Source organism: Theobroma cacao, chromosome 10 (genome assembly GCF_053813885.1).
Source record: "Theobroma cacao isolate CCN51 chromosome 10, ASM5381388v1, whole genome shotgun sequence".
Taxonomy (NCBI): Eukaryota; Viridiplantae; Streptophyta; class Magnoliopsida; order Malvales; family Malvaceae; genus Theobroma; species Theobroma cacao.
In genome coordinates, this window is record NC_142648.1 from 22711472 (window position 1) to 22727094 (window position 15623).

General features: G+C 33.8%; 1 protein-coding gene across 2 annotated transcripts; it reads left to right on the top strand.

Moving 5' to 3' along the window:
• Window positions 1-6748: 6748 nt before the first annotated feature.
• On the top strand, window positions 6749-14112 carry LOC18586950 (putative disease resistance protein At4g27220). 2 transcript variants are annotated; one of them, XM_007010562.3, is made up of 4 exons: window positions 6749-8652; window positions 9370-11125; window positions 11612-12355; window positions 13667-14112. In XM_007010562.3, exons 1-4 carry the CDS (start codon window positions 6749-6751, stop codon window positions 13790-13792), a joined length of 4530 nt encoding a protein of 1509 aa, XP_007010624.3. In that variant the 3' UTR covers window positions 13793-14112. The 2 variants fall into 2 exon arrangements, with proteins under 2 accessions (XP_007010624.3, XP_088666758.1); XM_088810632.1 differs by lacking the exon at window positions 13667-14112 and having other exon boundaries at window positions 11612-11720; window positions 11840-11971.
• The last annotated feature ends 1511 nt before the right edge of the window (window positions 14113-15623 follow it).

Genomic DNA, 15623 nt, shown 5'->3' on the forward strand with positions numbered 1-15623 from the left:
CAAGATCTTCCAAGACTGGATTCAATTTCTGTCCAATTTGACATACCATCTAGTTGCGGACCTTGTAAAACTATCTTGGAAGCAATGAACCAAGAGTTTATTTGTATTTGTCAACACTACATAATGATATGGACCATTGGACATTTCATCCCATCATAATTTTCAAAATCTAGGTTCTTGAATTTCGATGGGATCACCACACTAGGCATTAGTCATAACTCTGCAACATTAATACTAGTATAGAAATCTAAACCTTCAACAACTCTAAGATGTTCCTCTAAATGGCCATACTTTTGTAGTGCCCCTAAAACTGTTTTCAACTTTTCCTGCTCTGGGATCGTCCAAATCAAACACAGGGATTGGGTCATAAGAATTGGCACTTAAAGCTAGCATAATGTGTCCTTAAGCTTATGTTGACCTACAAGTGGTTGGAATTGATATGCCTCAATTGGTGGCCCTAGCATCTGATATTTCGATTGGGGAACATGCATTTGGGCTTCTTTTTGTCATCACTTGGAGCAAAAGGTTCTTCAGCTACCCCTTTCCCTTTACAAGTGGTCATCAATTCCATCAATCTTGCCATCTTTTCCATTATCACTTCTTGAGTTTTCTCAATCTTATCAATTTGACTCAAGTGTTCATCCGTCATTATCCTATTATGAAACTTGGTATGATACAAATAAAGAACAGGCTACCTCGAGGTTTCCGATGATCAAACTATTCTTTAACCTTCTTATTACCATAAACATGGATCAAAATGTGCTTATGCCATGAAATGAGATTGCATTTTTTTACATTTTTTTTGCTCAGTCAAAATAAAATTTTATTATTCATCCTTTGTTGAGGAAAAACTGGTGGGAATAAACGTTAAGAGAGTAGACTCAAGAAATATCTGCCAGCCTCAGCATAGTCCGCTATCAAAGTGATGCCTACATGATTGTTAATACAGATATATACACCTAAAATCCAAGCGTACAAGCTTTACAATAAAACTAGCCAGGTTTTGTATCCTAATTATCGAAATGAACACAGCACATTTAAAAGCTGTCAATACAACAAAGCATCATTAAAAAGCAATTACAATCGGCATCATTAAGCTAGTAGCTACAAGTCACACATAAGAGTCACCACCATGTCAAGAACCATGGTTTCTTTGTCCACACTGTACTAATGTGTTCACAAATGAATTACCCTGCCTAAAATGTGCTGAAAAATGACATCCCTAAAGTGTTAATCAATATTAAGTCATCAAAGGAGAAAAGGTCACAACTTTATAATACAATTCATGTGAAGTCCAAATCCCTTGAACTAGGATATATTTGTCCTGATCAACAATAACAATGCAATTTTTACAATTATTGAACTATTTACAAACACAAAATGAATATGCATGCATGCTTAGTGAATGATACATGAATGAATGCATTTCAAGGTATTTATCACATATACCTAACTTTGGGAGCTCTTTTATGCAATGGGTTGGCAAGGCTCTAATTAGATTTGACTTTTTATATCCTACTATATGTTGGGTAAGGTTTCACACGAATCTAAAGGTTTCCAAATTGCTCCTTGCTAGCATCCATTCTAAACTAGTAAGACATCCTAATCCTCACCCATTACAAAACAGCTAATGGAAGTGTTTCAATTTGAGTGGAAGTATTTTACGTGACCACAAAGAGGTTATCACCTCATGAAAATAGGGTACTCTACTTCTTCATAATAGGAAAGAGCCTAGGTTTAGGGCTCATGCTTGCATGAAAAAGTGTAGTGTGTGCAAAAGGACATACAAATCATAAATAATAAATATATACACAAGCAAAGTGGCTAAAATCAAAATTAAGAAAAACAAAACAGAATATTGAACTAATTAAGGCTTTAAGATATCACATAATTAATTATAGGCTTGACTCACGAATTCCTAAGTGGAGTCACCAATCTATCATAACGTGTGAGTTCGTAAATTTAACTGTTCAACGTGAAAAGAGAGTCATCACCAATCTTTTTTTTGTTAAGTGTGATTGGTCACCTAGGTGAATCTATACATTTTAATGAGGACTTAAGCTTGACTTAGGTTCATTTAAAAAGATAGGTTCCAATTTATGAAACAAGCTAGGTTTGGAAGTATAGTTACATGTAAGGAAGGTGTTAGCACCTTCACAATGCCTATTTAATGTGATGCCTAATTAATTATATGTTATCCTTTTAGCCTTAATAAAACAATTTTAAATTCGTTATTCATTTTTATTTTTCTTAATTATTTTTATATTTTGTTATTTTATTTTAGGATAAAATACTGTCATCTCTTAACTTTTAATCATAATTTCAAATGGGTCCATTAGTTTTAAAATGAACACTCCACTTAAAAAATGTAAACACCATTAATAGAAAATATAGAATAACTAAAATACCCTTGGCACTCCCATTCGTCGACCAACCACACCACAACATGTGCTCCCCAAATAAAAAGAGCAATAATCAAGTGCTTCCCAAAGGAGGGGAGCACCTTTAGAAGCACCGATTGGAGGGAGCATCAGATTGGTGTTCTCGGTGCTCCCAAGGGAGGGGAGCACCAGATTTAGTGCTCCCTCCGATAGGTGCTCCCTTGAATTTTTTTTTTTTACAAAAAAAATTTATAATAGTAACTTTTAAAATTAATAAAGGGAAAAATTATCTTTTCAATATTGTCACATCATTAAACTAACGGAAACACTAATCATTGGACTTGTGTGTCTAGCGAAAAATTTTTTTTAGGGCAGGTATCTATTTTGAAAACTAATAGACCTGCATGAAATTATGACTAAAAATTAGGGGGTGATCGCATTTTACCCTTTATTTTATCATTTTACAACAAAGAAAAATCCTTTGATATTGAAATTTCTTTTGAATACTCTAATTCTTATGGCATAAATCAAGAAGAATTTCTCACCTAGAAATTTTCTTAAAGTTATTACTTTTGAACTTCTCGAAATTCAATTAGTGGAGAATTTTTATTTACTCCTTTATTTGTTTTATTTATTTAATTTATATTTATATTTATATGTTTCTCCAAATAAATAAAAATTTCTTGATATTGAAATGTGTCTTGAATACTCCAATACTTATGGTAGAATTCAAGAAAATTTTCTTATCTTCAAATTTTCAAGCAAATTATCCCATATAACATTCTTGAAATTCCATCATCGGAGAGTTTTTATTTACTTATTTATTTATATACTTATGTTAAACTTATTTTACATGTTTATTTCAAATTTATTTTTTTATTATTTTGAAATAAATAAAAATCTTTTAATATTACAAATTCTCCTAAATTACCTAACCCTTTTGGTAGAATTTAAGAAAAACTTTCTCACCTAGAAGATTATCCCTTAAAATATTCTTGAAGTTCCATCATTGGAGAATTTTCATTTATTTATTTATTTATTATTTTTTAAGCTAAGCTCACAAGTGAATATCATGACATAGTTTTCAAATTATTAAATATTTCCACCATTTATTTATTTATTTATTTATATTTTTTGATGGTTTTATTATTACCATAAAAAATGAAATAATAAATAAAGAAAAACAAAAAAACAAAGAATAAAAATAAAAATAAATATCAAAATGAAATGATAAAGAAAAGAGAAAATGAACCCATACCTTTTTTATGTGAATTGAGTCTGCCCCTTTTAAAGCTTTCTACTTCGAATGGGCCACTAACTAAGATTGAACTGAAATGGACCTTGGTCAAAGTTGGTCAACAAGAGTCAATGGTCAATGTCAACCTCTGCTACTTCCAATGGGCCACAAGCTAAGATTGAACTAAAATGGATCTCTATCAAAGTTGATCAAAGCAAGTTAATGATCAATGTCAACGTCTTTAATATAAAAAAAATAAAATACCCTTACTCTTCTAAGTTTTTATCAAAATTACACTAAAATCTATTAATTTTTGAAATGAACACTTCGTTCTAAGAGTGCAAACACCGTTAACAGAAATTAAAAAAAAACTAAAATGTCTTTTCATTTCTTTATTAATTTTAAAAATTATTATTATATTTTTTAAAAAAATAAAAAAATAGGCGGTGCTCCCTTAGGGAGCCTCGTTCGGGCTCCTTGTGGGTTGCACCAGATCTAGTGCTCCCTTGAAAGCCCCATTGACACTCCCTAGATCTGTTACTCCCTAGATAGGGAGCTTTTTTTTTAATTAATAAAAAAATAAAAATTTAATTAAATTATATAATAGTAATTTTAAAAATTAATTAAGAGTAAAATTATCTTTTTACTCTTACCACGTCAGCAAGTTGACGTAAACACTTACGATTGACTAACAACTGAACGGGTCCAGCTAAAAATATTATTTTGAGACAAAATGTTCATTTTAAAAACTAATGAATCTTCATGTAATTTCAATCAAAACTTAAAAAGATAAGAGTATTTTACCTTATAAAAAATAATGTTACTAGTAGGGTTCAAACCCAAAACCTCACAATCACTAACTACACTCCAACCAACTAAGTATTGCGCCTACAAAAAGCTATGCTCTAACTAAGTAGCCAAGCTATAACATCAATTGATTATGATTTTCCTATTTTGATTTGAATGGTGTTGTTTAATACTCTCACTATATAAACCCAAAATAAAGCCCTAGCACCAAATTTTCTCAAGCTTTTATGTCTCTAGCGACGCAACACCCCTTCTCTCTTCTTTCCCCTTTCATCGATTGGAAACCCTTAGATTTTCCTGAAACCAATCTTTCTCTCACTACTAAAAGCAAAGCTTTCTTCTTGCCAAAAGCCTTTTCTTTCTTTGCTTTTTCACTCCCTGACTCTTGGTTGATGGATGGGTATTTATAGCTATTTTTGTTTTAATCTTAACTTGGATTATGATTCTCTTTTTTAAAAATTGAATTTCAGAATTGGTAGATCAGGATTGCTTTCATTTAATTTTTTTTCTTTTCTCTTTCTTTAATCTTTATCATTTTCTTTTTTTTATTTTTTTATTTTTTTTTCAATTTTTTACTAAATCTTTATTTTTGTTAATAAGACACCTCGGACAAAATGAGGTGTGTACCATACCCACGGAATCGATTCCTTATTATTCACCCATGATACGACAACCATTGAATTTGACTCTACCACTTAAGATTTCCTTCCACACCATTTTGACGAGCTCAACACCATAAAAGCAATTTTTATTGCCATCAGTCAATTTTAGTTATCTCTTATGTATTGTTTTTTTTATTGAAAGATTGGTTTTATTAGCCACTTGAGTGATATGTCGTTATTAGTCTTTAGCCGTAGCTGCCGAAGACTCCAATTGGCATGAAGGACAGGTTTGGGCATAGATATTGTACAATTAACAAAAACTCAGCCGCTCAAAGAGACTTTGGCAGCACTTCCAGATCAGTAAGCATCCAAAAACAAGAAGTGCTCAAACTGCCCATGCACAAAAATCTGGCAGCAGAAACATGAAAAGCTATAAAAAACTGAACCTATCCATCTAAAAATTAGATCAGATCCAAACATCATAAAAGCGAAAACCATAGACATCATCTGGTCAAGTGCATTCCAAGCAAAAACACAGGACACAAGACCCCTCGTAGAACATTGTCCGTCTGAGTCCCACCTCAAAGGCAAGAAAAACAGCAATCCACTGAGCTAGCCTTGGTGACAACCGAACCATAAACATAGAAGCAATCTAACTGCCTTCATCCTGGTTGGCCCTTGATCCATTCCATCTCTCCAAGTCGGATGGGTCAGAAGGATCCTTGGAAGAACCTGCCACGCTCAAAGAAAAAAGCAGCAAACCTAGGTTCAAGCCGATCAAAACACAGTAAACTCATTCCCTTGGCCGAGTCCCAAGGAGTCGTCAACACGTAGCAAAAACCAGTCCAAGCAAGCTCAAAGAAGGGCAACAGCAAAGAAGACTAAGAAAACAAATCCCTCCCTTTCCTTAGAGATCAATCAATCTCTTCCCCACTCCCTCACTTTCAGGTTAACCTCTCTCGACCTTTCCCCCTCTTTTTACACTTTTCTTTTCTTTTTTGGTTTTTTTTTTTCTCTTTTCTCATTTTCCCATCATCTCTTTTTTCTTTTTCTATTTTTTTTTTGTTTTTCCTTGGCTTTTTTTCCTTTCCTCTTTGTTTTTAATAATAAAAAACGATAAAAAGACAGAAAGATATAAACGAACCAAAAGCAATGGAAAACTAATTCGAAGGGAACTGACACACACAAAAGGTAGCATCAAACAACATTACCCATGGTTCCAAAAAGAACAACATTGAGGTGCCAAAAACTAACCATAACAAGGTCCACATCAACCCCTACCTATGTCAAACAAGGTCACAATAGCATCTACTTCTTCATTTCTTCAATAGGCAAATGAAATTAGTTCATTTGTGCTTTACTTTTTTCCAACGATTGTCAAATAAAACAGGTAGTTATGAGGAAATAACTGAAATAAATAGATACTTCAAATTTTGAGAAAGAATTTTATAGAATGATAACACTAAGCTTTTACTCTAACAAGTAAGATATATTTCAAATTTATTATATACGCATGACCAGTGAAAAGAACTTGTACATCTGCAGCATTTTCAATCTTCTTCAAGTTGGTAGGTCGACAATTTGTTCTCTTGTGACTCACATTTTCATAAAGGTATTGCTCAGAAGGTAAGGTACTTTGTAAAGATTTCGTCATTGTTTTTTGTCTCTCTGCAAAACTTTTTACTGATCGAAGTTGCTTTCCAATCTCAAATCATCAAAGAATGGCTGCTGAATTTGCTGCTGCTGCTGCTGCCAATACCATGGGGAACCTGGCAACAGAATACGCATCACCTTATCTCAGTTACTTTTTCCGTTTTGGCAAAATTGTTGATGATTTCAAGAATCGACGAACCGAACTTGAATTGAAAAAAGATCGGGTGAAAAATGATGTCGATGAAGCTCTAACACAAACTAAGGTGATTGAGAAGGATGTTGTAGACTGGCTAACAAGGGCAGAGAAAGAATTGGGAGAAGCTCAAAGTTTGCAAGATGAAATGGAACGTAAAAAGTGTTTCAATTGGTGTCCTAGTTGGGGTTGGCAATATTGCTTAAGTAAGAGAGTAGTGAAGAAGACACTTTATATCTCTCAACTTTTAGAGACTTGTAATTTTCAACGAATAGGTCATCGAGCTACTCTTCCAGGATTAGAATTCATTTCGTCTAAAGATTTCATGTCTTCTGAATCTTCGAATTCTGCTTTCAAAGAGATCATGGATGCTCTGAATAATTGTGATGTGAACATGATTGGACTATATGGGATGGGAGGAGTGGGCAAAACCACTTTGGCAAAAGAAGTGGGAAAGCAAGCCAAACAACTTTTCGATAAAGTTGTGATTGTAACCGTGTCCCAAGCTCCAAATGTCAACAGTATCCAAGACAAAATTGCAGACTTCCTAGATTTAGTTCTTGAAAAGAAGACTATAGAAGGAAAAGCAGAACAATTGTGGTTGAGAATAAAAGACGTGAAGAACATCCTTATAATCCTTGATGATGTTTGGGAAGAACTTGACTTGAAGGCTATAGGAATTCCCTTCGGTGATGATCACAACGGTTGTAAAATTTTTCTAACCACGCGTCTTCAACAAGTTTGCACTCGAATGAACTGTCAAAAGGACGTTCAGCTCAACATCTTATCTGAACATGAAGCATGGGCTTTATTCAAAGATAATGCTGGGCTAAAAGATGTCCCTTCCCCCTTGAATGATGTAGCCAAGAAGGTTTCCGGAGAATGTAAGGGTTTGCCTCTTGCAATTGTTACTGTGGGAAGAGCTTTGAAAGATGAAACTCTAGACGGGTGGAAAGTAGTATATCAGCGATTGAAAGACTCTAGGCATATGGAGAATCAAGATGTTTGCGGAGGTATTTATAGTAGTCTTAAGATTAGTTATGATTATTTAAAAACAGATAGCAGTCGTTCATGTTTGCTATTATGTTCGCTTTTTCCAGAAGATCACGAGATTAGAATCGAGGAATTAATTGTTTATGGAATTGGACAAGGAATTTTTGATGGTGTTAACTTAATTAAAGATGCAAGGAGGGAAATGCGTGTAACAATAACAAACCTCCAAAAGTCAGGTTTGTTGTTGAAAGCCAATGATGAAAGGCTTGTGAAAATGCATGATGTGGTTCGTGATTTTGTTCATTGGATGACATCAGAAGGGGAAAACACATTCATGGTGAAAAGTGGGTTAAAGGAATGGCCTAAGAGTAGATGTTACACAGCAATCTCATTGAGTAAAATAAATATTTTTCCTGACAAATTGGAGTTTCCAAATCTCAAAACTCTCTTGTTAGATTGTGATTATGACAACGATAACGAGAGTTTAACAAGAGTTCCGAGTATGTTTTTCAAAGGAATGAAAGTCCTCAACGTTTTAGTTCTTAAAAGGGTCTTCTTATCATTAGAAGGACTTCAATTCTTAACAAACCTTCGAACTCTACACTTGGAAGGTTGTCATTTGGAGAATGCTTCTGCATTGGGAAATTTGAAAGAACTTGAAATTCTTGTTATTCGTTATTCTGATATCAATAAGCTACCCTACGAATTATGGGAATTGACTACTCTAAGATTGCTAGTTATATGGAACTATTCACCAGTTTTGATTCCTCGAAATTTGCAACCAAGGTGGGTAGTAGATGTGACTCTTAATTATAATCTTGCTTTTAAATATTATTTATTATTAATCTTATTAATTTTTCTACTATTATACTTTATGCAAATCTACCTATTTTTTATTCTTCCCTCAAAATTCCCACATTCTTTATCTAAATGCCTTAATAAATCCACTTTTTTTAATTGATGGAAAGAAATTAGTTCTCGTAAATCTCAAACCAAATAGGTACCTCCTTAGCCATGAAATTTTAGTCACCCAAAAGTTTTTTTTTTTTATCTTATTCTCATGGTTTGATCGCATGCTTTAGCCTACTCTGTTTGAGCCTTCAAAGGTGAGGCAATTACATGGAGTTTATTTCTTTAATTGTTGTAAAAACAATTGCAATGTTTAGTAACTTTATATTGTAAATCATTATCATTAAAATATAATCATAAGACATTGAAGCATATTCATGTTCATATTTCTTTTTTCTATATTTTGGTTTTCAATCTTTTGTCTTAATTGATTTGCTAGGTAGGGTTATTAATGATTTTTATTATTTGTATGTTTTATAACTTGGTTAGATCATTGATAGCACAACTAAATATTCATATTGTATATCATATTTTCATAACTTTTCTTCTCATGGGAATTTACTTCATTATATATCTATTTGTATTATTCACTTCAGTTGTTGTTATTAGTTGCTTCTGGTTTCTTAATTAGCCTATATTTTTGTTTAATGTCAGGTTGGAGCGACTAGAAGAGCTACACCTTTATCCGTATATACAAAGGCGAGTCATTAGCTTATTAAAGCTGTGTTCATCACCCCACTTGACCTCGCTAACACTGACGGTTTCTTCTAGACGTATTCCAAAAAGTTTTGCTTTCCCTAGATTACAAAGCTTCATTATAATTGTAAACTTGGTAGCAGAAGATGTTTATAATGTGTATGAAACTAATTCTGTTGGTTTGACCTCAAGAAGAATATTGGCAATCAGTGGATTCTCATTGAATGCATTCAAGAAGTTGTTTTGGAATGTGGAAGAGCTTACTCTTGATAACGTCATGGATTACAAAGATATTGTCCCAAGTGCAGATCAAGGGGGACTGAATGAATTAACTTCTTTCAATATTAGAGATTGCAAGGATTTGGAATACTTGATTGATACAACACAAGAGCAAGGGCCACACTCTGCTGCTGCATTCTGCAATTTGGTGATATTAACTTTGACCAACATGATTTGCTTGAAAGAGTTGTGCCATGGTCGGTTTCCGAATGGGTTCTTGCAGAAGTTAGAAATATTGACTATATCGGAATGCAATAATCTCATAGTTGCAATTCCGGGCCTGCCAAATATAAAAGAATTGAGTGTTGAAGATTGTGCGAGGTTGGAAGTGGTATTCCAAATAAATGGGCGTCTTCATGCCAATGAAGAAAATCAGACGTCAATGCTATCAAGTTTAACTTATTTGGAGTTAGATTCATTACCAGAATTGAAGCACATATGGACAGGACCTCCTCATCTTGTTAAACTCCAAAGTCTGGAGGTTATCAGAATAGCGTCTTGCGATAAACTGGCATCTCTCTTTCCTGCCACCATTGCTCAAAGTTTGGTGCATCTAGAAGAACTCCATATACACGATTGCAGTGAGTTGGAACATATCATCACAGAAGCAGAAACTGATAACAATGAAATAGTATTCGACACGCATCTCCATTCTCTGTGTTGGCCAAAATTGAAAACTGTCCATATAAGTTGTTGTCCAAAATTAGAATATATGTTTCCGAACACTTCGGCTCAAGGTCTTCCGTGCTTGGAATTGGTTGAGATAATTCATTCTCCTCAATTAAAGCAAGTCTTCAATATGGCAAGCTCCAAGGTATCTACCTATCACTTAAGCCTCCGAAAGCTGAGGCTTGTAGAAATAAGTAGTAAGACACTGGCATCTCTATTTCCGAAGTCCGTCGCAGAAAGTCTAGTGCAACTGGAAATACTACAGATAGATTGTTGCCCTTTGTTGGAGCAAATTTTCTCAGAAATGAAGGTGTCTACGCATCATGCAAATCCGCCCGGGCTAAAGGATTTAGAGGTGCGCAATTGCCACAGGCTGCCAATTCTTTTCTCAGTGCCCCTTACTCCTTGTCTGGTGCAATTAGAAAGACTTGAGATACAGAACTGCACTATATTGGAGCAAATTATCTCGAACAAGGGAGTCGGTGATGACAAAGTACTAAAGAATCCTCTGTGCTTGTCCAAATTGACGACTCTTAAGATAATTGCTTGTCCTAGATTGGAATATATATTTCCAGGCTTTGTGGCTGAACGTCTCCCACAATTGAAAGTGCTTCACTTAGAGGATTTGGCACAAATAGAACAAGTCATCAGCCCGGTAGATGAAAGGGATGGAGATAACATTCTGCTCAAGTTGCCAGCTTTGCAGACATTATCAGTGAAAAATTGTCCCCAGTTGACATCCTTCATTATCCAGGCTCAGATAAAGGTATTTTTTTTCTTTCTCATTTCTTTTTTATGGTTTTGGTCACCACCAAGTGTCGTGCAAAAGTATTGTGCTTTTTGATGGGCTGCAATGGCATAAATGCACATGCTGTGATGAACTCTTTAGATGCACAAAGGAAGTAGTAAACTCATTGGTGTCGTTAAAACCCATTTATGTTGTAGTGGACAGAACTAAAGTAGTGAACTCAATTGTTTTATCACATCTGATAAAACCATCTGCAGTTCACCATTTTCTCTTAGATAAAAATGTAAGAGCAATGACCTATGTTTTTGTTTTCCACTTTCAAAAAATTTGACGACATTTTTGGCTTTAAATTTTGAAACATAAGTGCTGCAACTAAAAATGTAGGATTTTCTATGAATTGACATCTAAAGGTATGAAGACTTACGAGTAACATTTGCTCAAGTATTCCCAATCAAACACAAAAGGAATTTATTTAGTTACATTTAGTGGTATCTGTATTTGCAGGAATTATATCTTTCTAAGTTGGGAAATAGCAACCAATTGTGTATTTCAGCCAATTGCAATCAAGACTATATAGCTGTTGGGAATTATGAAGAGGTATTTCAGGTTCATGGTGGGTATTCATTCTCAAGTATAAAAGAATTGCACCTGGAGCATTTATCTAAAGTGCATAATATATGGAGGAGCGATGTTGCTCAAGTTGTAACCCTTGAAAACCTTACAATTCTGGAGGTGAATGATTGCAAGAGGCTAAGATATATATTTTCACCTACGACTGCTCGAAGTTTATCACAGTTGGTCGATCTAAATATAACGAAATGTGATGAATTGGACCAAATTATTGCTGAAGATGAAGTTTGTTCATCATCAAATCGTTATCCCAACCCTATAAGCTTTCCTAATTTGACCACAATTTCTGTTAGATTTTGCAAAAAATTGAAAAGTCTCTCTCCACTCGGATCTGCTTGTTGTCTTTCAAAACTTCAAAGTTTAAGAGTTCAAGGGAACTCTAAATTGGAGCAAGTATTTGAACCAGAAGATGAAGAAGAAGCAATAGCTGAAAAGGAGATAAAGTTTGATCGATTAAGATTATTATCACTTGAAGAACTACCAAGCCTCATTGACTTCTGTCCAATGGGATATCATTTCGTATTATCGGATTTGAATTGTTTGATAGTAGAAGAGTGTCCCAAGCTGACTACAGGTTTCTTCATAGATTCAGAGAAATATGTGCACGCCAAAGCAAAGGTACACACCCTGAAAACTTTAATCCTATCTATTTTAAGGCATAATCTTCAAAGTCTTCATGTAAATTACTTAAATGATTAAGTGATACACTGCAACCAAATCGTTAGTCTAGCATATCACATTTAATAAATTTGGCCTAAAACGCTTATAAATTTTAATATGCCTATTTCTTCGACATTCTACAATGGAAGAAAATGTTTTAAGGGTCCGAAGGATACCTTGTACAATCACCCACTTGCTAAGGAGTTTTGATGAAAAATTCTCTAACCATGTTTCCACCTTAGTAAACCATTTGTTAAGCCAACCACAACCTTTATCTTTGCGCTCTTTAAGCAGCTTCTTATCCTCAAAGGTAAGCAGAAATTCATTAGGAGACAAACTCCTCGCAAGTAGTCCTGAAATGCCTTTCATTTTAAATAATTCCATTAAATCTGCTAAATATGAAATACATTCTGTTGTTACCCCAACACTTCTCCTCTGCCAAAGTATGTTTTCCATGCTCAACTCATGATACACCTTTTAAGACATTGAAGATCATCTTTTTTCTCTTCATTTGAAGCTCCACCTCTTTTAAAAGCACCCTTTCAATACCAAAGCGTAAGATGACTTTGTGAATAAGGCCAGCTACTGTCTCAAAATTCAACTGTAGGCTCCATTCCTATCTTCATTAATGCTAGGCGCATAAAAAGCTTCCTTTCCACTTCCTCCTTCAAAATAAATCTCGACTTCCATAGCTGGCTATATTAACCTCTAGCCTTTGGTTAAGAAGCCAAGCTCCATTGAAATTTTGAATTGCTCTTCTAGATTCATTAAAAGATCCAAATATGACAAAGCGATGCCGCTTAACGTATTCGTTTCTGTTTCTCCCTATAAATGTATTGACAACCTTTTCGAATTGATCAAAAATCTTTTGAAGCCATCTTCAATGGACTCTTGCAAGAATATTATTCACAAAAACTAAAAATACTCTAACATGATTATTATTGATGAATAATGAGTAAGAGCTTTTGATTATTGACTAGTGAATTATGTACAAGCTTTTATTTGGTATGTGCAGAGGCAATTCGAGCCTTTAATTTATAAGGCATAATCTTCGAAGTCTTTACTTAAATTACTTAAATGATTGAGTAATACACTACAATCAAAAAGTTGGTTTAGAATATCACTTTTAGTAAATGATTCCGTCACCTTTTATGAATTTTGGTCTAAAATTGTTTATAAATTATTATATGTCTATTTCTTCGTTTTTCCTTGTAACATGCAATATTAATACTTTTGTTTTACATTCCATTGCTTTAATTGTTTTAAAAGGCACTACAATTGCTTCAAGAAGACCTCATCGAAGGGTCTACCAGTACTCCAAATGTATTTCATGCTGAGAACATATATTGGTTTAGCAGCATGAGTGGTGTGCTCCCACCTTACATGGAAGAATGATGAGATGATTTTAGGGGAAGTTGCAACGGCATATCTAAAAATAAACAATTAGGTTGAGGCTGTCAACTAAATGATTTTGTGGGCTATTATGGTAGAGTATGATCTTTGTAAACCCAGTTTTTGATCAAGGGCATTGTTTAGAATGTTGATGATTTATGCTGCCAATATATTTCTAGGCAACAGTGAACTTTTGTAATTGTTCAAGTTCTCAAAACCTATTGTTGAAACTCTGTTGATCAAGTAGCTTATCGAATAATCAGTGAAAGAAAAATAAGTGATGAAGATGAATCTGTTGTAATTCCATTCATCTTGAAAGTAATTACAAGCAAACTATTTATAATAGTATTGTAAGAGTAAAGTAAGTGTAACTACTAATTGACTGAGTAAAGTAATAACTAAGCTAACTAACTAATTACCACATGAGTTAAAGTAAAGAAAGTAAAAGATTAAAAATAACTATTCACAAAATATGACTATTTACAATAAATAATCACATGATATGCACCTGGTCCTTTCCTCTACTAAGCTGCAGTTTTTGCTGTGTCAAGCATCAGTCTTTAGGAAGGGTTTAGTTACTCAATCAAGTCTAATGCCCCCCTCAAGGCGAACTATGTATATTATGCACAATCATCTTGTTAAGGAGAAGTTGAAAATTCTTTGGTTGCAGAGCTTTAGTAAAGAAATTTGCAAGCTGAGACTCAGTTGAAACATAAATTGGTTGAATCAATCTTGCAATATTTTTTCTTTGATAAAATAATAATCCAGCTCTATATGCTTTGTATGCTCATGAAACACAAGATTTTTACTAATGTAAATGGCAGATTGACTGTCACAATATAACTTCATTACATCTTTATGACAAATACCAAAGTTTGCCAATAAAGATTCCAGCCATATACCCTCGCAAGATGTTGCTGCCATTAAACAATATTCAACTTCAACTAGGCAATAACATATTTCTTTTAGATCTCCAACTAACCATAGAATCATCAAGAAACAAATCATATCCAGTAACAAATTTTCTAGTGTTGGGATAACCTATCTAATCACTATTCGAATAAGCATGAAGCTGCAGATTGGATTGTGAGTGCATCAAAATTCCTTGCCTTAGTGCCCCTTTTAAGTACTTCAAAACTTTAAAAACTGCAAATAAATGTTCATGTAAAGGATTATCCATAAAATGGGATAACACTTGATCGGCATAACATATATTTGGTCTTGTGAATGTCAAATATATTAGCTTTCCAACTAGCTATCAATAAATTGTAAGATCTGGTAATTTATTTTCTTCCGTAGCCTTTTGTAGTTTATGGTTATAATCCATAGAAGTAGAAATAGTTTTGGTACCTAATGAACCATACTCTTCAAGCATATCCAAAGCATATTTACATTGACAAACTAATATTCCTTCAGGTGACCTAGCAATTTCTAATCCCAAGAAGTATTTGACTACACCAAGACCTTTCAACTTGAAGTGGGAACTCAGAAACTCCTTAACCTTTTCAACTAACTAATCAGATGTACTGCCAATAACTATATCATCAACATACACAAGTAATACAACAAAATGTCCATTATAGTAATCATGGTGAATAAAGAGTAATTTGACAAGGATTGTTTGAATCCATGCGTTGTAAGGAAACTAGTAAATTTAGCATTCCATTACCTAGAAGTTTGCTTGAGTCCATATAAAGACTTGTGTAGCTTACAAACAAGCTTTACATCAGATGAATGCCACTTTACACTAAATAACCTAGAGGTATTTCCATGTATACCTCTTCTTCAAGATCCCCATAAAGAAAAGCATTGTTTACATCAAGTTACCTTAAAT